The 26,115-nt window shown below is 40.1% G+C and overlaps 1 protein-coding gene and 1 pseudogene across 5 annotated transcripts in view; one reads left to right on the forward strand and one right to left on the reverse strand.

Moving 5' to 3' along the window:
• The window catches only part of ERC2 (ELKS/RAB6-interacting/CAST family member 2), a 962,057-nt gene that overhangs the window by 254,992 nt on the left and 680,950 nt on the right, over positions 1-26,115 (forward strand). For all 5 annotated transcript variants that reach the window (XR_004482334.2, XR_007479446.1, XR_004482336.2 and 2 more), the window contains exon 4: positions 25,364-25,438. Coding sequence is in view for 1 of the 5 variants with exons in the window: in XM_049715281.1 (XP_049571238.1) it covers positions 25,364-25,438 (75 nt within the window). In the remaining 4 variants the exon portion in view is untranslated. The remainder of the gene's footprint in view (positions 1-25,363; positions 25,439-26,115) is intronic.
• LOC101279633 (adenylate kinase 2, mitochondrial-like) lies at positions 8,132-8,833 on the reverse strand (annotated as a pseudogene).

Genomic DNA, 26,115 nt, shown 5'->3' on the forward strand with positions numbered 1-26,115 from the left:
TTTTTATCATAGATGGGTGTTGAATTTTGTCAAAAGCTTTTCCAGCTACTGAGATTATCATATGGTTTTTGTCCTTCAGTTTGTTCATATGGTGTATCACATTGATTTATTTGCATGTAGTGAAGAATCTTTGCATCCCTGGGATAAATCCCACTTGGTCATGGTGTATGATCCTTTTAATGTGTTGTTGGATTCTGTTTGCTAGTATTTTGTTGAGGACTTTTGCATCTATGTTCGTCAGTGACATTGGTGTGCACTGTTTTCTTTTTTTCTTGATATTTTTGGTTTTGGTATCGGTGATGGTGGCCTCATAGAATGAGTTTGGGAGTGTTCTTCCCTCTGCAATTTTTTGGAAGAGTTTGACAAGGATAAGTGTTAGCTCTTCTTTAAATGTTTGATAGAATTCGCCTGTGAAGCCATCTGGTCCTGGGCTTTTGTTTGTTGGAAGATTTTTAATCACAGTTTCAATTTCAGTGCTTGTGATTGGTCTGTTCATATTTTCTATTTCTTCCTGGTTCAGTCTTGGAAGGTTGTACTTTTCTAAGAATTTGTCCATTTCTTCCAGGTTGTCCATCTTATTGGCATATAGTTGCTTATAGTAGTCCCTTATGATCCTTTGTATTTCTGTGGTGTCAGTTGTAATGTCTCCTTTTTCATTTCTAATTTTATTAATTTGAGTCTTCTCCCTTTTTTTCTTGATGAGTCTGGCTAATGGTTTATCAATTTTGTTTATCTTCTCAAAGAACCACCTTTTAGTTTTATTGATCTTTGCTATTGTTTTCTTCATTTGTTTTTCATTAGTTTCTGCTCTGGTCTGTATGATTCCTTTCCTTCTACTAACTTTGGGTTTTTTTGTTGTTGTTGCTCTTCTTTCTCTTATTGCTTTAGGTGTAAGGTTAGGTTGTTTGAGATTTTTCTTGTTTCTTGAGGTAGGATTGTATTGCTATAAATTTCCCTCTTAGAACTGCTTTTGCTGCATCACATAGGTTTTGGGTCATAGTGTTTTTGTTGTTGTTTGTTTCTGTATTTTTTTGATTTCCTCTTTGATTTTTTCAGTGATCTCTTGGTTATCTTGTAGCATATGGTTTAGCCTCCATGTGTTTGTGTTTTCTACAGGTTTTTTTCCCCTGTAATTGACATCTAATCTCATAGCATTGTGGTCAGAAAAGATGCTTGATACGATTTCAGTTTTCTTAAATTTACTGAGGCTTTATTTGTGGCCCAAAATATGATCTGTCCTGGAGAATGTTCCATGTGCACTTGAGAAGAAAGTGTATTCTGCTGTTTTTGGATGGAATGTCCTGAAGATACCAGTTAAGTCCATCTGGTCTAATGTGTCATTTAAGGCTTGTGTTTTCTTATTAATTTTTTGTCTGATCTGTCCACTGGTGTAAGTGGGGTGTTAAAGTCCCCCACTATAATTGTGTTACTGTTGATTTCCCCTTTTATAGCTGTTAGTATTTGCCTTATGTATTCAGGTGCTCCTATGCTGGGTGAATAAATATTTACAATTGTTATGTCTTCCTCTTGGACTGATGCCTTAATCATTATGTAGTGTCCTTCCTTGTCTCTTGTAACATTCTTTAAAGTCTATTTTGTCTGATACGGGAATTGCTAGTCCAGTGTTGTTTTGATTTCCATTTGCATGGAATATCTTTTTCCATCCCACCACTTTCAGTCTGCATGTGTCCCTAGGCGTGAGGTGGGTCTCTTGTAGACAGGATATATACGGGTCTTGTTTTTGTATCCATTCAGCCAATCTGTGTCTTTTGGTTGGAGCATTTAATCCATTTACATTTAAGGTAATTACTGATATGTATGTTCTTATTACCATATTCTGAATTATTTGGGGTTTGTTTCTGTATGTCTTTTCCTTCTCTTGTGTTTCCTGCCTAGAGAAGTTCCTTTAGCATTTGTTGTAAAGCTGGTTTGGTGGTGCTGAATTCTCTTAACTTTCGCTTGATTGAAAAGCTTTTGATTTCTCCATCAAATCTGAATGAGATCCTTGCTGGGTAGAATAATCTTGGTTGTAGTTTTTTCCCTTTCATCACTTTTAATATATCCTGCACTCCCTTCTGGCCTGCAGAATTTCTGCTGAAAGATCAGCTGTTGACCTTATGAGAATTCCCTTGTATGTTATTTCTTGTTTTTCCCTTGCTGCTTTTAATATTTTTTCTTTGTGTTTAGTTTTTGTTAGTTTGATTAATATGTGTCTTGGTGTGTTTCTCCTTGGGTTTATCCTGTATGGGACTCTCTGTGCTTCCTGGACTTGATTGACTATTTCCTTTCCCTTGTTAAGGATGTTTTTGATTATAATCTCTTCACATATTTTCTCAGTCCCTTTCTTTTTCTCTTCTTCTTCTGGGACCCCTATAATTCGAATGTTGCTGCACTTAATGTTGTCCCAGAGGTCTCTGAGACTGTCCTCATTTCTTTTCATCCTTTTTTCTTTATTCTGCTCCTCGGCAGTTATTTCCACCATTCTATCTTCCAATTCACTCATCCGTTCTTCTGCCTTAGTTATTCTGCTGTTGATACCTTCTAGTGTATTTTTCATTTCATTTATTGTGTTGTTCATCACTGATTGTTTGTTCTTTAGTTCTTCTAGGTCCTTGTTAAACATTTCTTGCATCTTCTCCATCCGTGCCTCCCTTCTATTTCTGAGATTCTGGATCATCTTTACTATCATTACTCTGAATTCTTTTTCAGGTAGATTGCCTATTTCCTCTTCATTTATTTGGTTTTGGGGGTTTTTACCTTGTTCCTTCATCTGCAAGATATTTCTGTGTCTTCTCATTTTTTCTAACTTATTGTGTTTGAGGTCTCTTTTCCCCAGGCTGCAGGGTCGTAGTTCCTCTTGCTTCTGGTCTCTGCCCCCAGTGAGTGAAGTTGGTCCAGTGACTTGTGTAGGTTTCCAGGGGGGAGGGACTGGTTCCTGCATTTTGGAGGGTGGAGCTGAGTCTTTTCCCTCTGATGGGCAGGACCATGTCAGGTGGTGTGTTTTGGGTTTTCTGTGAGCTTAGTATGACTTTAGGCAGCCTGTCTGCTGATGGGTGGGTTTGTGTTCCTGTCTTGCTTGTTGTTTGGCATGAGGTGTCTAGTGGTGGGGGCTGCTGGCAATTGGGTGGAACTGGGTCTTGGATTTGGATGGAGGCCTCTGTGAGAGCTCTCACTGTTAATATTCTCTGGGGCCAGGAATTCTCTGGTGGTCCAGCATCCTGGACTCAGTGCTCCCACCCCAGAGGCTCAGGCCCAACTTCTGGTCGGGAAGCCACAACCCTGCAAGCTACTTGTCATGGCAATAAAGGGGATTAAAGAAGAAGAAAAAAAAGACAAACAAAACCCCAGACAAATGGTAAAAGCAAAATCAAAGATTGAAGAACAGAAACAAAGAAACACACCCAAAAGAAACAAAAACAACCAAAGAAAACAAAAAAGAAGAGAACACCACACAGACAAAAGAACCCCAAAATGAAATCAAACAATTAAAAACAAAACTAACAAAAACAGAGAACAAAAAACAAAACCAAAGCAGAGTGCCAGCTGAAGAATAAAGCAACGAAAACAGAAGAAACAGACAAAAGTGATTAAAAGGAAAAAAAAAAGGAAAAGGGAAAAAAACCACAGGACAGCAGGAGAGCAAAGTAAAAATAGAAATATAAAAGATGAAAAATACATTAAAAAAAGAAAAAACAGAACAGAAAAGCAAAGTAAAAATAGAAATATATAAAAAGATAAAAAAATATGTTTAAAAAAATCCCCAAGGACTACATAAAAATAAAAATTAAAAAGAAACCCCCAAAACAGAACTAGCAACAGAACAAATCAAAACATGATAGTAGTAATAATGTTTTCCTGGGGTCTCAGCTGTCAGTGTCCTTGCCCCCGCTATGAGCCACAGCCCACCTCTGCCTCCCCACGAGGCCCTCCAGTGCCTAGGCTGGTCTCTGGATCTGCTGTGGGCCTGTGGAGACAGCTTAGACTCTGATGTGGCCCTATTCCCACATGTGCTTGCCCCCAAAGTCCACGGCTGCTAGAGCTAGACTGTTATCATTTGTGGGAACACTCGTCCGCTCAGATATTCTGTACATGGAGGGTCTCCCTAGCTGATGACGGGGATTTAACCTGCAGGTTGTACAACTGATGGAAAGATTTTTGCTCCTCTTCCTTAGTCACCCCACCCCTGGGGCTTGTCTGTGGTTTCATCCCCACCTCTGCATGTGGGCCACCCACAGGAGTTTGCTACCAAGGCTGCCCTGGAGCACTTGGGTCTGCCCTGGTGAGGACAGGGCGTGGAGGTGGTATGGCTCCTTGGATCATGGGAGCCCTGGTGGTGCCAGGTGTGCAAGGAAGCCAGCGGCCATGGGCTCAAGAGATATGACCCTAGTGGGAGCCTGGTGGAAGTTGCTGAAGGCCAGCCCTGGCTAGGCTTTTTCTAGTGCCTGGTGGTAGGCATGCGAGGGCCAGCCCTGGCCGGGTTTCTTTTAGTGCCCAGCGGCAGATGCGTGAAGGTCAGCCCTGGTAGGACTTTTTTTATGGCCTGGCTGCAGGTGCCGGTTTGTGGAGAGACAGAGGCTACAGTGGTGGCTCCGTGTGACTCAGCAGTAGTACCCTGCTTCCATCGCAGTATGGTTTTCCTTCATAGGCATTCCCTGTTGTGGATTACCTCCCTCCCGTCCCCTCAGGCCATCTCCCCACAGCCAGCAGCAGTCGTCGCCCCAGGTTTGCTCTCTAATCACCACGCACCAGCTCCCAGCCCCTGTGTGCAGTGGTGGACACACGTCCCTGCCTGGGGCACGCAGGACTGTGGTGGCTCGTCTGCCACAGATCGGTTGCTTCAACCTCCTCTGACAGCCTCAAATGTTTCCCTTCTGTCCCAACCTATTTTGCTGTCGGTGAGGGGGCTTCCCCGGATGTGGAAATCTCTCCCCTGCTTCATTTATCCCCTCCACCCCCCATGGTGCAGGTCCTGTCCCACTTCCTCCCCTCCTCCTTCTCCCTTCTTTCTTTTGTCCTACCCAGTTATGTGGGGATCTTTATAGTCCTTTCTGGTGTCCAGGGTCTTCTGCTAGTGTTCTGCCGGTGTTCTGTGAGAACTGTTGCATTTTTAGATGTATTCCTGATGCATCCGTCCTCCTACTCGTCTGCTATCTTGGAACCCCCCGCATGCCGGCTTTTTAGTTGTGGCATGTGGGCTTCTTAGTTGAGGCATGCAGACTCTCAGTTGCAGCATGCATGTGAACTCTTAGTTCCCCAAACAGGGATCGAACCTGGTCCCCCTGCATTGGGAGCATAGAGTTTTACCCACTGGGCCACCAGGGAGGTCCCGTTTATGTTCTCTTGGTAGTGTCCTTTTCTGTGCAGAAGCATTTAGTTTAATGTAGTCCTATTTGCTTATTTTTGTTTTTGTTTTCCTTGTCTGAGGAGACAAAGCAAAAAAAAAAATACTGCTAAGATAGATGTCAAATAGTGTACTGCTTATATTTTCCTCTTGGAGTTTTATGATATCAGGTCTTATATTTAAGCCTTCAATCCGTTTTGAGTTTATTTTTGTATATGGTGTGAGAAAGTAGTCCAGTTTGGTTAGTTTGTATGTAGCTGTCCAGTTTTCCCCACATCATTTACAAGGCTGTCTTTTCCCCATTGTATACTTTTGCTTCCTTTGTCATAAATTAATTGACCATATAAGCATGGGTTTATTTCTGCACTCTCTATTGTGTTCCATTGATTTACATGTCTGTTCTGGTATCAGTATGATACTGTTTTGATTACTGTAGCTTTGTAGATGTAGGTTGCAATTAGGGAGCATGATACTTCTAACTTTGTTCTTCTTTCTCAAGATTGCTTTGGCTCTTCAGGGTCTTTTGTGTTTCCATATAAATTTTAGGATTATTTGTTCTAGTTCTTTGAAAAATGCATTGGAATTTTGATAGGGATTGCACTGAATCTGTAGATTGCTTGAATAGTATGGTCATTTTAACAATATTCAGTACAGTCCATGAGTGTGGCATATCTTTCCATCTGCTTGAGTCATAATCAATTTCTCTCATCCCTGTCTTACAGTCTTCTAAGGACAAATCTTTTACCTCCTTTTCTAGGTTTATTCCTAGGTATTTTATTCTTTTTGATGAAATTGTAAGTGAGGTTGTTTTATTACTTTTTCTTTCTGAGAGTTTGTTAATGAATACAAATGCAACAGATTTCTATATATTTTGTATCCTGCAATTTTACTGAATTCATTTATTCTCATAGTTTTTTGGATTTAAGATTTTCTGTATATATTATCATGTCATCTGTAAATGGTGACAGTTTTACTTCTTTCTTTGTAATTTGGGTTCCTTTTATTTCTTTTTCTGATTCCTGTGGCTAGGATTTTCAGTATTATGTGTCTTGCTTAACTAAGACTCCTGATACTATGTTGAATAAAAGTGGCAAGAGTGGGCATCCTTGTCTTGTTCCTCAATTAAAGGGAATGCTTTCAGCTTTTCTCTGTTGACTATGATGTTGGCTGTGGGTTTGTCATATATAGACTTTCTTACATTGAGATATGTTCCCTCTATACCCACTTTGTTGAGAGTTGTTACCATAAATAGATGTTGAATTTTGTCATGTTTTTTCTGCATCTATTGAGATGATCATATGATTTTTAGTCTTCAGTTTGTTAATGTGGTGTACCGCATTGATTAATTTGAGGATATTAAACCATTGTTGCATCCCTGGGATAAATCCCTCTTGATTATGGTGTATGATCCTTTTAATGTACTGCTGAATTCTGTTTGCTAATATTTCATTGAGGATTTTTGCATCTATGTCCATCAATGATATTGGCCTATAATTTTCTTTCTTTGTGAAAATCTTTGTCTGTCTTTGGTATCACAGTGATGCTGGCCTTGTAGAATGAGTTCAGAAGCATTCCTTCCTCTTAATCTTTTGGAATAGTCTGACTAGGATAGGTGTCAGCTCACCTTTAAATGCTTGGTAGAATTCACCTGTGAAGCTGTCTTGTCCCGACTTTTGTTTCTTGGGATTTTGTTTTAGAAGTAACTGATTCAGTTTCATTACTGGTAATCTGTTCATATTTTTTTATTTCTTCCTGATGCCATCTTTGGAGATTGTATGTTTCTAGGAATTTATCCACTTCTTCTAGGTTATCCATTTTATTGGCATATGACTGTTCATAGTAGTCTCTTAATCCTTTGGATTTCTGTGGTGTCGGTTGTAACTTGTCTTTCATTCCTCCCTCCCTCCCTCCCTTCCCTACTTCCTTTCCTTTTTTTTTTTTTTTTTACAAACTTTTAACATAGTTAAGAAAGGCACCTCATTGAAAATAATACATCACAGTGCTGTTGAGTGATCCCAGTCACAGGATTTGAGGATGGAAAGGACAGTCTTTGGATAATGTTGCTTAGGACACTTGCTTATTTATTAAAAAGGGTTCTTTCACACGACATGGGTGGAGGAAGGCAAGAGTGTAGGAATGTGGCATATGCTGGGTGGCTGCCAAGAGCTTACCCACGAGAGCAGGTGGGCTGGTAAATCAGTGATAAGTTGGGAGGGGGGTGAGACCAGCTGTCCCACCTGCCCCACGACTCCAGTAAACCTGATGTGCTGAGCCACTGCTCCCATGTACACACTCCATATCTCTTTCAAATGGGGAGATGACTTTTTGATCTCATGGTATGGGGAGCCAGGGTTAGTAGTTAACTCCTGCCCTGTTCCAAGCTACAGGACAGACAGGACAACAGTGTGATTTCCTGCGTTCCTGGGCTGGCATGAGGTTCCCATAAAAGCTGAGGTCTTAGGGCACTGGCTTTAAAAAATACTGTCACCAGTCTGGAGTAAATGCCAATGTGATTCCTTAGAAATAATACTGCCTCTCCCTGTTTCTATTTATACCCTCCAGTCAGTGTTTTAAAAAATTAATTTTTCCCTTATACTTTTTGAGACTTCTACTCCATGTAAAAGAAATCACTTCACCGCAGCACTGCTGCTCTTCCCATTCTCCTCTTGACCCCTCACCACTCCTCCCTCTCCATCCTTACCCTGACCACCCCTGCCCTCTGCCCAGTATCTAAGAGCAGGGATCATGCCATGGAGTGATGAGCAGTGGTGCAGCCTTGGCCTTCTGTTACTAGGATGTAGCTTTGGAGAAGGCTGCTAGGATGCTTGCAGACATGACATCGGGGGTCTGGGATGAATCAGTGGTAGAGTGGATCCCCCGTCTACTGTAGTAAACCAGTGGGGTTGTCTGAGTGTGGTAGGCCTCCAGGCAGATTTTTAAGGCCTTCTCATTATCATCTGATCGGTGGACCAAGGGTTCCCCTGTGATGTCATCTTTCATGGGCTCCCTTGAGGAGTTGAACTCCTTGTGGTAGGAGTGGCCACTCTGGGGGTGAATCTGTCATCCTGTGATTCTCCAGATCAGCAGAGAGTCTGGAATGCTGAATTCAGTCACAGAATCAAGCTTCTGTTTCCTCTTTTCCATGAGGTCATCAAGCATTTCTGCCTGCCCCACAGTTCAAGGGAAGCCATCTAGAAGAAAACCATTTTTGCATGGAGGGGTCTCCAAATTTTTCTCAGTGCACTCCACGACCATTCCATCTCTCACCAGTTTCCTGGCATCCATAGTTGCCTTCAGCTTTTTTCCCAGCTCTGAGCCAGAAGCCACTGTGGCCTTCAGAATGTCTCCAGTAGACAAATGGCAGACACAGAAGCTTTCAGTGAATTTGGGTGCCTGGGTACCCTTGCTGGCTCTGGGCGGCCCCAGCAGCACAGACCGGATGCCTTTAGGACACCCTTGGGCCCATTTGGCTGCGGGCACGTTGGGAGCCATGGCTGCCGAAGCCTCTCACTCTCTTTCATTTCCGATTTTATTTATTTGGGCCTCTTTCATTTTTTTCTTGATGAGTCTGGCTAAAGGTTTATCAATTTTTATCAATTTTATGTTTTCTAAGAACTAATTCTTAGTTTTATTGATTTTTTTTCTATGTTTTTCTTAGTCTATTTCATTTGCTTCTGCTCTGATCTTTATTATTTCCTTCCTTCTAACTTTGAGTGTTGTGTGTGCTTTTTCTAGTTCCTTTAGGCTTAAGGTTAGATTGTTTATATGAAATTTTTCTTGTTTCCTGAGTTAGGTCTGTATTGTTTTAAATTTCCCTCTTAGATTTGCTTTTGCAACCCATTCATTTTGGATCATTGTGTTTTCATTTCCTCTTTGCTTCAGGACACACTGGTTGTTTAGTAGCATAGTGTTTTGTGTTTGTGTTTTTTGCAGTTTTTTCCTTGTAGTTTATTTCTAATCTTATACCATTGTGGTCAGGAAACATGCTTGATATGATTTCAGTCTTTTTAAATTCATTGAGATTTGTTTTGTAGCTTAGCCTGTGATCTATCCTGGAGAATGTTCCATGTGCACTTGAAAAGAATGTTTTTCTGCTGTTTTTGGATGAAATGTTTTTTATGTGTCTGTTAATTCCATCTGATGTATCATTTAAGATCAGGGTTTTCTCATTGATTGTCTGGATGATCTGTCCATTGAGGTAAGTAGGGTGCTAAAGTTCCCTACTAACTATTGTATTACTGTCAATTTCTCTTTTTATCTCTGTCAATATTTGCTTTATGTATTTAGGTGCTCCTATGTTCAGTGCATATATATTTACAATTGGTGTTTCTTCTTGTTGGATTGATCCTTTTATCATTATGTAATGCCCTTCTTTGTCTCTTGTTACAATACTTGCTTTAAAGTCTGTTTTGTCTGATATAAGTATAGCTACCCCAGCTTTCCTTTTGTTTACATTTGCATGGAATACTTTTTTCCATCCTCTCACTTTCAGTCTCTGTGTGTATTTAGCTCTGAAGTGAATCTCTTGTAGGCAGCATATAGATGGGTCTTGTTTTTATCCATTCATCCACTCTGTCTTTTGATTGGCAAATTTAGTCCATTTACAATTTAAAGGAATTCTTGATAGGTACGTACTTATTGCCATTTTGTTGATTGTTTTCTAGTTGTTTTTGTGTTCTTTTTAGTTTTCTTACACTTATTTTGCTCTCTTCCCTTGTGACTTGATCACTATCTTAAGTGTTTGGATTCCTTTCTCTTTTTGTGTGTGTTTCTATTATAGTTTTTTGGTTTGTGGTCACCATGAGGTTCATATAAAACAATTTATATGGGGTTATTTTAAGTTGATGATCTCTTTAGTTTGAATGCGTTCCAACAACCCTGTGTTCCTCCCAACCACAATTAATGTTTCTGACATCATATTTTATATCTTTTTATTTTGTGTATCACTTAACTACTTATTGTGGATATAAATGTTTTTTGCTACTTTTGTCTTTTTGCTTTCCTACTAGCTTTATAAGTGGTTGATCTACTACCTTTACTGTATGTTTGCTTTTACCAGTGAGATTTTTTCTTTCATAATTTTTATATTTCTAATTGTAGCCTATTCTTTTCCACTTAAAGAAGTCCACTTAAGGTTTCTTGTAAAGTTGGTTTAGTGGTGCTAAACTCTTAGGTTTTGCTTATCTGTAAAACCTTTTATCTCTTCTACAAATCTGAATGATAACCTTGCCAAGTAGTGTATTCTTGGTTGTAGGGGTTTTCCTTTCATCACTTTGGATATATTGTGCCACTCCCTTCTGATCCGCAAAGCTTCTGTTGAAACATCAGGTGATAGCCTTATGGGAGTTCCCTTGTACATAACTAATTGCTTTTCTCTTGCTGCTTTTAAGATTCTCACTTTAATTTTTGCCATTTTAAATATGATGTGTCTTGATGTGGCCCTCTTTGGGCTCATCTTGTTTGGGACTGTCTCTGCTTCCTGGACTTGGATGTGTTTCCTTTCCCGGGTTGGGGACGTTTTCAGCTATTATTTCTTCAAATAATTTCTCTGCCCCTTCCTCTTAACTCTTCTCCTTCTGGGACCCCTATAAGGCTAATGTTAGTATGTTTGATATTTTCTCAAACTATCATTTCTTTGATTCTTTCTTCTGTTCAGCTTGGGTGATTTCCACTACTTTGTCTTGCAGATTGCTGATCCATTCCTCTGTATCATTTAATCTACTGTTGAGTTCATCTAGTATATTTTATTTTATTTTATTTTTATTTATCTTATTTTTGGCTGCATTGGGTCTTCGTTGCTGTGCATGGGCTTTTCTCTGGTTGAGGCGGGCGGGGGCTACTCTTCGTTGCGGTGCGCAGGCTTTTCGTTGCGGTGGCTTCACTTGCTGTGGAGCACGGGCTTTAGGCACACAGGCTTCAGTAGTTGTGGCACGTGGGCTCAGTAGTTGTGGCTCGCGGGCTCTAGAGAGCAGGCTCAGTAGTTGTGGCTCATGGGCTTAGTTGCTCCGCGGCATGTGGGATCTTCCCGGACCAGGGCTTGAATCCGTGTCCCCTGTATTGGCAGGAGGATTATTAACCACTGCGCCACCAGGGAAGCCCTTGTCTAGTATATTTTAAAACTTCATTCATTGTATTTGTCAGCTCTGTTTGGTTCTTCTTTATATCTTTAAACTCTATTGACATTCTCACTGTGTTCATCCATTATTCTTCCCCTTTTTAAGAGTTACCTTGAACTCTTTATTGGATAGATTGCATATCTCCACTTTTTCAGTTTATTTTTTCTGGCTTTGTCTTGATCCTTTATTTGGAACATATTTCATTGTCTCCTCAATTTGCCTAATTCTCCGTGTTTATTTCTGTGTCTGAGGTAGGTTTGTTACATTTCTCAATCTTGGAGAAATGTAGCAGAAATGTGGAAGACATCCTATGAGGTCCAGTACCTTCTGTTTTGGCAGAGCCAACTTACTCATCATGCTGGTAGACGGGGTGGGCCCCTGGCTTGGTTGGCTACAAGGCCTTGCCTCATGTGGTGGCTGTGGGTCCGCCAGTGGGCAGGGTAGGTTTTCTGTGCCATTGGTTGCATGGCCTTTGGAGCCTGGTGTTGGTGCCAGACTTCTGGTGGGTGGAGCGGGCCCCCACGTGGTTGGGTGTGAAACCTGGGGGGCCTGGTGCTGTTGCTGGCCCGCTAGTGGGCGAGGCCAGGTCCTGGTGTGTCTAGGTGCACAGACTGTGGGTCATAGAGCTGGTGCCAGCTTACTGGTGGCTGGGTAAGACCCCAATGCTAATAGGCTAGAGGGAGGATTCCAGACTACTGCTTCTGTGCTGGGACTTGAAGTGTGTGAGATTTTGCTCATGCCCTCTGAGAGCTGAGTCTGTTTTCCATAACCCTCCATCTCTCCCAAACATAAGCCCCGCTGGTTTACGAAGGCAGACATTCTGCAGGTTTGTCTTCCCAGTGTAGGAGCCCAGTGTGGGGTTTGGACACCTTGTTCCTTCGGGAGGTCTTCTAGCATTGTGATCTTTTTCCCATTTGTGGGTTGCCTCCCTGGGATTGTGGGTCCTGACTAACCGTGTCTCTGCCCCTCGTACTTTCATTGTGCTTCCCTCTTTATATATATATATATATATATATATATATATATATATATATATATATATATATATGTATATATGTATATATGTATATATGTATATATGTATATATGTATATATGTATATATGTATATATATATTTAGTTGTGGAACATCTTTTCTTCTAGTCTTCAGGTGGTTCTCATAGACACTTGCTCTGTAAGTAGTTGTAATTTTGGTGTGTTCATGGGAAGAGGTGAGTTCAGGGTTTTCCTCCTCTACCATCTTGGCCTGGATCAGGCTAGACTTCCTATACAACAAAATCCTTGCTCAACTTTCTTCTCTACTTCATATGGGTTTCCTCCCTCTCTTATGGGTTCCCCTCTGAAGTCTCCCTTAAGAAATCACTTACATAAAAGTCCCTGTCTCAGACTATATCTCTTAGGAATCTGACCTAAGATATAGAAATGGACGAAGGTAAATGACCTGGGTAGTGCTGAGATCACCTGACACTGTGTCATATAAGAAACAGTGCGTAGAATAGGACTCTTTAGTAAGAAAGACTTTGGACTGAGAAGCTGTCATCATGGGATAAGAACCTGTCACCATGGAAGAGGAACCTGATTTGTTCTTTTCTCCTTGAAAGAGTAGAACAAACGTCTGTATATGGAAGCTTCAGAGCCATGTATGCCACCTCAGTGTGGAAAGAGCTGTCTAATAGGGGATTCCAAAGGTTAGTAAAAGATTAACCACACTATATTAGTTTCTATTGCTGCCATAAAAAATTAGCACACATTTAGCACAACTTTTTTATTAGCTCATAGATCAGTTCTGGTACATCATGGCTCAATTGGATTTTTTGCTTTGACTCTCATGAGACCAAAACCAAAGTGTGCTCCTTTCTAGAGGTTCTTGAGATCAGTGTGCTTCCAAGCTTGTTTAGGTTGTTGGTCAAATCTAGTTCCTTGTGTTTGTAGAACCAAGGTCCCCATTTCCTTGTTGGCTATTAACTGGGGACCATCCTCATTCCTTGGAGGCCCCTTCTGGTCCTTTCACATGGCCCCTATATCTCAGAACCAACAGTGGCACATTGAAACTTTCTCATGCTTAGCGGTCTCTCTGGCTTCCCCATCTGCTACTCTGTCTTCTGCCTCAGTCAGAATAAGTTCTGAGCTTTGAAAGGGCTCATGTGATTAGACTGGGCCCACCCAGATATCTTAATATAGATATTAAGATTCCTATCTTAATATCTGTAACCTTAATTACATCTGGAAAGCCCCTTTTGCTATGTAATATAATGTATTCACAGGTTTTGGAAATGAGTGGACATCTTTGTTAGTGGGTGTTATTCTGCTGACTGTAGTTTGCCCTCTGCCCCTTACAGATTCACGTCCCTCCCAAATAAAAAATACACTTGCTCCATCCCAAAGTCTTAAAGGTCTCATCCCATTACAACATCAACTCAGAGTCCCCAAATCTCATCAGTTCAAAATTCCCATCATCTAAATCGTCTAAAATTATGTACGGATGAGGCTCTTGGTATAACCTATTATGTACAACTCCTGAGGCACAATTCCTCTCCATCAGGGGACGTATGAAACTAAAACAATTTATTTGCTTCCAATAGACAATGATAGGTTAGGCATAGGATAAGTTACAGACGTTCCAGGTTAAACAAGGGAGAAATGGAAGGTAAAAGGGAGCTACTAGGTCCAAGGCAGTTTCAAAATCCAGCAGGGCAAACTTCACTAGGTTTCAAGGCCTGGAAACAATCCTCTGTGGTTCTTGGTTCCACGCTAAAAACCTGTCGCATCCGTTGTGCTCAGGCGCTCTCCCATTCAAGTACTAACCAGGCCCAAAGCTTGCTTAACTTCCAAGATCAGATGAGATCAGGTACACGGGTAGAGGTGAATGACCAGGATGCTGCTGAGAGCACCCAACATTGTGCCATATAAGACATAGTGGATAGAATAATGACTGCTTAGTAAGAAAGACTTTGGACAAAGAAGCTCTCATCATGGGAGAGGTGGATCCCGTTTTCTTCATGTTCCCAAATGAGTAGAACAAAGGCCATTGTATATAAGGTTCAAGGAGAAGTATTTCAGCTCAGAAAGAGTCCTCTGGTAGATTTCTGTTGGAGTCCAAAAATGGTTAAAGACTAACTACCCACCTGTACTTTTCCATGAAGCTTTCCGTAGTCCTTCCCTCATCAGGCCTGGATGCTTACCTCTCATTCTCTCCCATTAGCATATTGTTCAAAACTGGTGAGGGCCTAACAGGGGACTGAAAAACAAACCAGAAGTCAGGTTCAGTTAGCTGTTAAAACCCTAGACATTTGCAGCGCGCGAAGGAAACACAAATAGCGATCTAAACCTGGTGTTATGTTAGTAATTAAGGGTGTGCGTTTAAGAGTCAGATACCTTGGTCATACTCTCAAGTTTACTAGTTCTGTGATCTTGGGCATATTATTTAACTCTCTGAGTTTGAGTGTTTGCAGCTTTGTCATGGGGGTGGTAACTCCTACCTATAGGGGTGTTATGCAGATTCACCCAGGAGCTAGATGGGAGGCGTGGAGCTTGGCATATGGTAAGCATTCTGTAAATGGTGGCTATTATTGTGGTCTGGTAATCTAGTTATGTATTCCCTCTTCCACTAGATAGTCAAGTTCCTTGAGACCTGACATGTTTCATAGTCACTGTGCTACATCTATCTTATTTTAAATTATTTTTTATTTTTTTGAATAATTTTTAAAGTTTTATTGAGGTGTAGTTGATTTACAGTATCATATAAGTTGCATGTATGGGACATAGTGATTCACAGTTTTTAAAGGTCATACTCCATTTATAGTTATTATAAAAATCGGCTATACTCCCTGTGCTGCACAGTATATCCTTGTAGCTTATTTATTTTATTCTTTGTAGTTTGTACTCCTTAACACCCTACCCCTATCTTGCCCCTCCCTGTTACATTTATCTTTGATATCTCTGTATTGTTTATTACGTGTTAGGTCCTTAGTAATTATTGAATTCAATAACTAAACTTTATTATTTAGTTTATTTGGGACAAACTTTATCCCAAAAAACTTTGGACATCGCTAACACCACTGGCCAAATATTTGAAAGCTGGCATCTCATTCTATTACTTTCTATTGTTCCCAGGATCATAGTGTCCAAAGGAACAAGATAAATCTGTCAAACCATCTTTAATGCAGATTTAGCAAAAAGTCAGTTATATATGAAAACAAATTAAGGGAATTGTGTATGTGCAGAGATTCAGATGGTATGGTCTTATGTTCCCAAATATCCATTTTTTGTGAAGACTAAAAAAATAATTTAACAGTAAGTTTACTTCGCTATACAGTAGAAACTAACACAACATTGTAAAATAACTCTACCCCAATTAAAAAAAACAGTAAGCTTATATCATTTTTACATATTTCCATTGAAACTGCTTTCCCATCTCTCTGGAATTTGAAGTCTTCTGTATAAGACCAAGATCTTCATGAGGACCTAAATGGCCTTACACAGCCTGTCCTTTTCCTAGCCCTGACCTCTTGGGCCTCATCTCCCAGCACCCTCTTCATCACTCTCTCCACTCCAACAGCACTGTGAAATTCACCATCTCCCGAAACCTCTAGGCATGATATCACTTCCACTGAGAATGCTTGCACCGGAGTGTAAGGCAGGTATATTCTGTGTTTTATCTGGCACATAGTGGTCCTTCAGTATTCCTTGAATTATTCAGGCAGACCCAGTGGCGACGATAGCCAGTATCAGATCACAGAACAAGTGGCAGGGAAGGCATTCTGCCAGGCTTCATTCTGTAATATACTTTCAGGAATACTCACAACCATTCAGGGGCAACAAGAAAAATAAGGATGAGTTTCAGCGATTGAGAGTGTGCTGAGTGCCAGCCCAGCCAAGCACTACACATGCTTACCTCAACTCAACTTCACCATCCTGAGGATCAGAAAACATTCAGGCACTTGCCTAAGGTCACACACCTAGTAGACGGAGTGGACAGGATCCGTTTAACTGTAGTGGATGAATTTTAAAACTTTTAAGAGCTTTCCAAATAGTGAGGTTTCATTTTTAACTTTTGTTATTGTTTTATTATGTGGGCAAAGGATGTGTCCTATATCACTTCTGCCTTTTGGAATCCATTTGAGATTTTTCTTGGTGGTCTGGTATGTGATCAATCTGTTTAAATATTCCATGGAATCTTGAAATGGAAATCTATAGGATCCAAAATAGAATTGTCTATTAATTCAGTCTTACTAATTATATCACTTAAATCTTTTACGTAGTTATTTTTTAGTACTTGATCTTTCAAACATTGAGAATGATGTTAATATTTGAAAGTAACTGTTTTTTATCCACTTCTCTATGCCTAACCATGTTTGCCATTTGTTTTAATATCTAATATGGATATCAGTACCAGACAACTGTTATTGAGAGTAAGTTTCTGTATGTTTTCAAGTACTCAAGAAAAGATTGAGAAATGGAAGACTGAATCAAAGGAAAATTATGCAGGTGGCTACAATGAAAGAAGCCAGTGGAGATAAAGGTGTCACCTTTAAATATCAAATCAAAGCCAAGTGGTGAAACATGGGTAGTAAGCATGGTGGTTAGAAGCAGAGACCCTGGAACCAGACTTCCTGGCATAAATCCCAGCAGTGCAGTTCAGTAGACTGGGCAAGTTATTAACTTCTCTATGCTTCCATTTCTTGGTGTGAAAAAATGGTGATAATAATACTACCTACGTAAGGAGGTTATTGTGATGATTAAACAAGTTACTATTTATAAAGTGCTTAGAAGAGTGCTTAGCACATAGCAGTGTATAAGTATCTATTAGCTATTATCATCCTTCATATCAGACTCCTTTTGGTCCAAAGGTATTCTAGAACCACCAGGCTTATAATATCAATTGTACTGTTTCATTCAATGTGTCTATATTAATTGAGCACTTACTCTTGGCAGGCACTATGTTAGTTACTGGGAGTATAATGGACATACAGGGTCCCTATGTTCATGGAATTTACCACTCAGTGGTAAATACAGACACGAAGCTATTAATTGCAGCCATATCCAATGATAGGAAGAAAAGGTACACAGTGCTATGAAAGTCTAAATGAGGGTGGAGGAGGATGTAGACTAGTCTGGAGGGTCAGGTAATGGCTCTCCTGTGACATATTTGTAATCTACGGCTTTAAAATAAATTACCCCAAACACTTAGTGTCTTAATACAGCAAATGCTTATTATCTCATAGATTCTGTGGGTCTGGAATATAGGAGTCACTTAGCTCAGTGGTTCTGGCCCAGAATACCTCAAGAGGTTGCAGTCAAGCTGTTGGGTAGGGCCACAGGCATCTGAAGGCTTCACTGAGGCTGGACAGTCTACTTCTACAATGGCTTATTCACATGACTGTTGGCAGGAGGCCTCAGTTTCATGTCATATGGGCCTCTCTTTAGAGCTTGAATGTCTTCATGATGTGGCAGCTGGCTTCTCCCAGAACAAGTGGTCCAAGAATGTGAGCAAGAAGGATGCCATAATGTCTTTTATGACCAAGCCTCAGAAGTCACACATGTTACTTCTACTGTATTCTCTTTGTTAGAAATGAGTTATTAAGTCCAGTCCACAGCCAAGGGGAAGATATTTAGGCTTCACCTTATAAAGGGAATATATAAAATTTGTGGACGTATTTTAAATTACCACACAAGGCGATGGCTAGATTGATTATTGAAGATATTCTAGACCAGGGGTTGACAAACTTTATGTACAAGGCCAGGTAGTAGATATTTCTTGCTTTGTGAGTCCATATTGTCTCTGTTATAACTATTCAACTCTGCCATGAAATGAAATGAAAGCAACCATAGACAATATGTAAGTGAATGGATATAGTAGTGTTTCAATAAAACTTTATTTACCAGAACTGATGGTGGGCTATAGTTTGCTGACCCCTACAGATACAAGAGATGAAAAGGGTAGAGGATTATTTCAAGCAGAAAAACAGAATGTTTCATAAAGAACAGAATTATTGGGCACTTAAGAGTAAAGTTACCAAAAAAAGGGGTTTTTTTATGTACTAGGAGGTTTACTACAAAATTGTTTGTAATAGAAAAAAAGAATAGAGAACACTTATTTCCGCACATAAATTCTAAAAACATAAATATTGTTGAGGTAAAAACCAAAATGCAAAAGCTTTGTGCAATATGGACAGCTGTCATTTATGTAAATGAGAAAACAATGTACTCTGTTGTTAGATTTTACTATTTATGAGGACATACATATGTAATAAAAGCACAGAACATGCATGAGAAAGACACTAACTTTAGATGATGGTTTCTCTCTAGCAGAATGGAAGTGGTGAAGGTTGTGGAACTTAAACAGTTTCTGTTATATATTTATGGTTTAAAAAATTTTTTTAAATTGTGATGAATACACACAACATAAAATTTACTACCTTAACCATTCTTAAGTGTACAGTTCAGTAGTGTTAAGTATATTCACACTGTTATGCAACCAATCTTGAGAACTTTTTCATTTTGCAAAATCGAAACTCTGTACCCATTAAACAACTCTCCATTTCCCCCTGCTCTCAGCCCCTGGCAGTAATCATTCTACTTTCTGTTTCTGTGGTTTTGAGTAGTCTAGATGCCTCCTGTCAACCATACAATATTTGTCTTTTTGTGACTGCTTTATTTCACTAAGCATCATGTCCTTGAGTTTTATCCATGTTGTAGCAGGTGTTAGAATTTCCTTCCTTTAAAGCTGAGTAATACCTTGTATGTATACACCACATTTGATTATTCATCCATCTGTTGATGGACACTTCAGTTGCTTCCACCTTTTGGCTTTTCTGATAATGCTGCTATGAACATGGGTGTACAAATCTAAAACAGAGTTTTGATGAAAGAAATGATCAGTAAATCATTGTGCAATATAGCGGCCTGAGCAAATATAGTAGCCTGAAGGTCTTTTTTCCTTCCATTCTCCCACAGCACATTCCAGTCAGACTTTCACTCACACTGTCCACCTACTGGATAGTCAAGGTTATTAATGCCCTGCTTGTTGCTAAGTCCTGTGGTCTTTCCTCTGGCCTCATCCTATTAACTGCTCAGCAGCAATTGATAAGGTGGTCATTCCTGCATCCTGGGCTTATTTGCTTCACTTGATTTCCAGGATGCTACTCTCCTGGTTCTTTTCCTACCTCTATTTCTTCTCAGTCTCCTTTGCTGCTTCCTCCTCACTTCTCAGACCCCTTAATGTTGGATTGCCCCTGGGCTCAGTCCTCTGATTTCTCCTCTCCTCTCTATGCTTAGTCCCTAGTTGGTTTTATCTAGGCTCATTGCTTTAAATGCTATCTATTCACCGATTTCAAATTTGTAATTGTAGTTTTTACTTCTCCCCTCACATCCAACTCATCTATTAAACCGCCTACTCAGCATCTCCACTTGAATGTCTAATAGCATCACAAACTTAACACAGGCAAAACCAAACTCTTGATTCCCATAACTCCCACTTCTCCCCACTCTTGCCTATGTTGGTATTCCACCTCCATTCTTCGTATTGCTCAGGCTAAAAGCCTTGAAGCCATCCTTTACTTGTCTCTTTCTCTAATCCCAGGCCATCTATCAAGAAGTCAAGTGAGCCTCACCTTCAGAGCACATCCAAACTGAGTTCCTTCCCATTGCCTCCACTGTGGTCCAAGGTTCTGTCATCCCTTGTCGGGGTTATTCTAGTTTCTTCTTACTAGGCCCTATGGTTCTTCTCTTACCTCCCTCCTCAATCCAAAACCATACTTCAGTCCAATAGCTGAAGTAATCCTTTATGAATGTGCATCATATCCATATCATGGTTTGTCTTTCCTCAGAACCTTCCAGTGGATCCCCATTTTTCTCAGAGTAAAACCGGTATCCCTACAGTGGACTCCAAATGTATACCTATCTTCCCATCATCCCCCACCCCTGGACTTCTCCGACCAACTACTTTCCCAATCCCTTATGCAGCTCTAGCCATGTACGTAAATATTTACTATTCCCTCTGCCTGGAATATCTGCACAACTGGTTCCTTCATTTCCTTTAGATCTTTGTTCAGATGTCACCTTTTCCTGAAGCTTTCCCTAATCACCCTATTTAAAATGGCTATCAATCCCTCACCTCCCAAATGTCCCACTCCACCTTCATGACTTATTTTCCTTTACAGCACTTATGACAAACTGGTTTAGTCACCTTTTTAAATTGTTGTGCCTCTCTCCAATTGGAATTTGAAATGAAAAAACACATGAGGACTGAGATGTTTGTCTATTTGGTTTACTGCTGTATTTCCTATATCCCTTGCATCAAATTATTTTTTGAATATATGAAACTCTGCTGTATCTTAAGACTGACCTGAGTTGTTGCTGAGATTATAGTGTTTCTTTCCTGTTGGTTTCTCCAATTGGTTTTGTTCCTTAAAAGAGGCAATTTAAAAATATGGCTTCAGAATCTTTGGCACTCTTCCTTGAAAGCTGAGCAGGCTTGTGACTGCTTTAATCAACATAACATTGCAGAAGTGATGCTATGGGACTTCTGAGGTTACGTAATAAAAGACCATGCAGTTTCTGGCTTATTTGCTGGAACACTTGGTCTTGGAATCTTTACACCTCAATGTAGGAGGTGGGGAGTACCCTGAGGCTGCCATGCTGTGAGGAAGCCCAGGTCACATGGAGAGGCCATATATAGTTGATCAGATTGAGAATTCCAGCTAAACCTAGACTTCAAGTTATTTTTCAGCCAAGGCCCTAGACATATGGGTGGAGAAGCCATCTTGGAAGTGGATCCACCAGCCCCAGCTGTTCCCGCCCTCTGACACCATGCTTTAGAAACAAGCCTTACTTACTCTATCCTTTATGAATTCCTGACCCAGAATTCATGAGCATAATAAAATGGTGGTGGTTGGACACCACTAAAATTTGGGGTGATTTGTTACATAGCAGTAGAGTACCAGAACGGTAAGGTGGAAAGGCCAGATAAAAATAGTAAATTACCTTTAGAGAGAAAGTTAAGTTTTGATTTTTTTTTTTTTTTTGGTCTACTGGAGAAAGTATATGGTATGTGCAAACATTATTCTGTCAAGCTCATCTTGTATGCTAGTGTCTATCCAGATTAACTCACTAGACTTCAGATTCTCATTAACTGCCAAGTAATGTCATCCTGATGAACCACTTGAGATTTCGTGCTCAAAATTCTGGGGTCTTGGTATATTTCCATGCTGAACAGCTGGAGGAGCTGGCAGTGTTAGACCAGCTCAGGCCAACCTAGTCATTAGATTATAGAAAAATAACCTCGGTATCAGTGTTGCAATGAGATATCCAATTTTCTTCTTTTATTTTTATTCTGTTTTTGAAATGGAGAATGAGTGTGAGTAGAAATATCAGCCAGAGATCAGCTTTTCAGAATCAGCTGCTATTAAAAATCTGGGTGTTCTCAGAGCTGGAAGGGCCATTAGAAACTCACTCATAAAGCTGCTTATTTTACTGATCAGAGAGGGGAAGGGGCATGACCAAGGTCTCAGGCTGGGTCTGGACAGGGTCCTGGCTCCCCACTCCCCATGCGGTTCTCTTTCATCTCAATTAAGTGGTTTTTAGCCTGTAGTCTGTTTCCAAGATGAACTTCTTGGGTGTTGGAACAGGCGTTCTGAACCAGCGGTAATGGTATAAAATTTGTTTATGCGTGCTTTTGTGTCCATTTCTGGAGATAATCCACAGCTTCCGTCTGATTCTTACAGAGATCAGTGACCCAGAAAAGCACAGAACCACTTCACTTGATGGTTTAATAGTGTCATTTAAAAACTTCTAGAGTAAGTTAAATCTTGTCCTCTTGCATCCCTACACCACATGCTGCTGGGGAAATTCTTTAGTTATTTAAGATCAGTGCCTAATGGGTGCATCTTTCAGATGGTTAAGGATAGTTGGAGCACCAGCAACCAACTCATCTTACTCTCAGTTTAGAAAACTTTGGCAAGCACTCACACGTTAACATCCCTTCTGTAATTCAAAAGCAACAAACAATACAGGACTAGGTAGGTATTATTTTTCCTTCCAGCCATTGCAGTAGTTAAAGCAGAGAGCCCTGGGATCTCCACAGATAAAGCCTGAAAGTGCAGAGACTAACTTAATAGAAATTTATTTTTCCTGTGCTCCACCATCCAGTGTGGGTGTTCAGCAGACTCTTCACATGGCATTTCAGGAACCCAGGTTCCTTTTATCTTGGGGTTCTGCCATCTTCTTGGGTCTTGAAGTCCTTTACTTCTAGTCAGCAGACAGGAAAAGAGGGAGAGTCGAGGACAGGGTAGGAGGTTTTTATGGACTTGAGTTCTTCATTTTTACCCACATTCCACTGGCCAGAAATAGGTCACATGGTCTCACCTGGATACAAGGGTGGTGGTGGTGGTACTTCCTAGCAATAGCTCTACACTGATGAAGAGGCACACAAATCTTTGTTGGGCAACTGGTCCTCTCTACCGCAGTCAGGGTGTGCATTTTAATGATCCTGAATCTCAGAGATGGATAAAGTGTCTGAGATGGGACTTTCAGACAATCCCTAAAGTCTGCAGGTGGCTTATAATCTTCACTTACCTGACACCTTAAGAATTAAGGTGATCCTCAGAAACTGTGAAGCCAGAATTGATTGAAATATAATGTAGTTAAGGTAGGAATATTGCACTTCTTGGGTAATTGGAGATTTTATTTTTTTAAGGAGTGACAGAGAGGGTGAGGGCCCAATCTGGATTTTGAGCTGGTTTATATTATAATAGAACTCGTATAATTATAGCAAAGAGAACTCTGTTTTCATTTTTGCAAAACTATTGCTACAAGTTTAGCTTTGTCATTGCACGTTTGCCGTTAAAAATCTTTTCGTGCTTGGCAGAAATTGTAACGGCACATGTCTTTACCCTATGGTTTTATTTTTGTTGTGTTGCTTAGTTGCTTCATGATTATTTTTGTTTTATACAATCTTAACCTCTCTCCTCAAATTATCATATGATTTTTATTCTGGAACTTGACTGGCTATGGTATGAAATTATCATGAATTTCATTCTCAGCTTTTTTCATTAAGATGTTTTTGATGCCACATGGTATCAGAATTGGTGACCTATGAAATGTGTTACTCCTACCACTTACTGTGGAACAACTCTAACAAGTGACTTACTTTCTGTTTTGTCATCTATAAGATTTTATTGGTCTAGTGAACTCCAACAATCTTGGAAGTTATGTTGAGGGCTAAGTAGCTCTGTTTTTTAGCCTGAAGTCCTTATGTGAGGTGCCCAGTGGTGTGCTGGAACTGGAGTCAGTCATACTTGACCTCACCCCTTCCAGAAATACGTTAGGGGCAAAAATGTCCTAACTGATGTTGAGGCCATTTTGAACAATGAGGAAGCACTAATTCTAGTTCTGCTCAGATTGAAGTCTGAGAAGTAGTTTTGTGTGCCAGTGATGACTTTGAGAAGAAAATATGCTACAGTGCAGAGCTGTAGCAGTAATTCCCCAGTACTGATCTCTAGACTTACGCACCTTGGCCCTTGACCAAGTCTTCTTGGACTGCTGGAAAATAAGAACAATGTAATAGGACATGGGTGAAAGGTTGCCTGTTTTCTTATCCTGGAATCCAGGAAGGACTATCTTTTTGTGTGCAATTCTGTTATTCTGACAATTTTTACATAAATATGTTCTATCTTAATGAAATGGTGATGATAGTAGATGGTAGTGGTGGACGTAGGGTTAATTTTAATGTCTTTACTTAGATAAAGCCAGAAATTATGTTGGCCCTCTTCTTTAACACCCAAGGTTTTTCTTTTCTGTGTTTTGAAATGTTGGCGGTCCAATGGAATGTAAAGACCTAAAACTACTCCATGTCGACTTTAAATGACTTTTCAGGAAGCAAATAAATCTTATGGAATTATCCATAGGTGACTTATAAGTCAAATAAGTCTTAATGGAATTGCTCCATAGGTGCAATTACTCACTTAGGTGAGTAATTGTAGGTGAGTAATTGTATCAGCAGTGTGGACATGCATGAGGACTTTTGTTTACTCCTGTCATGGCCTACTTTCATAAAAGTGTTGATAATTATCATTAAGGAAATCAAAGCATGAACTGAACAAACTTTATCTCTTCTGCCAAATCAATCTTGCAAAGTTTTGACAGACTCTTTTTTAATTTCTTTTTGAGAAGAGGCATGTAAAAAGTAAGCCTTGAAGCTTAAAATTGTAATGTTTTTTTGCTTTTTACCTAAAGAAGTTACTGGGTCTACATCTGGATTTAACCATTTTTTCTCCCCTCTAACACTGTTGATATTAATGCCAGTTTTAATTTCTTGGCATCATGAATGCATAAGCATATCACATACAGATGTGATTTGAACAAGGACTGAAACTGTAAATTAGGAAGCAAGAGATTCATAGGGTTTCATCAGACCAATTCACTCCAAAAAGTGACACAGTTGTACTGAAAATGTTTTAAATTGCTCATTTCAAACCTACTTCAGTAGCAAAATGCCACCCGTGCAGCAGATTTGCAACTACGTTAGTCATTTTCTTTCCTCCGTTTCCTTGCTGTGTTTGTATTGGGAGCGCGGAGTAATGTAATTTACTAAACTATGATTTGATGGCTGGGCAACAGCCCCAGTGTTGAACAGTATTTGGACTATGATTACTTGCTGGCTTTGTCACAGTTGACATTAATTATTGATGGAAGTTTCAGAAATAGCGCATGTGACAGGAGCTTTTCACCGCAACGCAGGCTCCAGGCAGGAGGGATGCTAAAGAGGGTGGGGGAAGAGGCACCTGTGGCTTGTTTATGTCTGTACACAGCGAGCCTGGACTTGGTGGGCTGAGTGGTACCTGTGTAAAGGTCATGGTATAACGGAAGGATGAACCGTCAGGCTTATTTCTATCGTGTTCCTCCCCAGGAATTACACCGAAGAAGCCAACTTCAGCCAGAGCCAGCCAAGACGAAGGCTCTCCAGACTGTCATTGAAATGAAGGTAGGAGCTGTTCACATTTCTCAAAAACAGCTGTTCCCCTGGAGTTTGTTTTAAACTTGATGGTGCCTAACACAAACATGTGAAATGAACCTTGTGTTTTTCTCTAGACACCCTGGTGGGTGCTTTTCTTCTTGATTTTTTTTTTTTTTTTTGGCCTTCTCTGGTGCATTTAATTTATTGGCCCTTTAATTAGGATGCCTTTTCTGGGCAAAAGAATAAAGGGCTCAAGTATCCCTTGTCTTAAAGGAGCTGGGTTGATTTCCAGAGCATAGCCAATGCTTTCAACCCTAAGAGAGGTTTTGTATGTGCTTTAAAAGTAAATTTCTAAAGCTAGAGTAATTCTTTTTTTCCTCCCATTCACATTACAATGAAAAGATACCTTGAGAAACTAAGATTTGCAAAGAGAAGTTGTTGTACATGCAATGGAGGCGTTAAATGATTAAAATTATGCTATCAGCAAAATTTACTTTCCAAAGAATACTTTCTTATGACTCCAGTATTTTCTCCTAACCAAGTCTGGAATTAACAATAATTTATTAAATACTCACAAGGTATTCTATTTAGCAGTGGATGCATAGAGATATTTAAAAGAAGCAAAGATCCTCCTGCATGGATTTAGGGCATTTAAAGAATAATGAAGTAAATAATGATGAGCAAGCTGTAAAGAAACAGGTCTA

This window comes from Orcinus orca, chromosome 10 (assembly GCF_937001465.1).
Source record: "Orcinus orca chromosome 10, mOrcOrc1.1, whole genome shotgun sequence".
NCBI lineage: Eukaryota > Metazoa > Chordata > Mammalia > Artiodactyla > Delphinidae > Orcinus > Orcinus orca.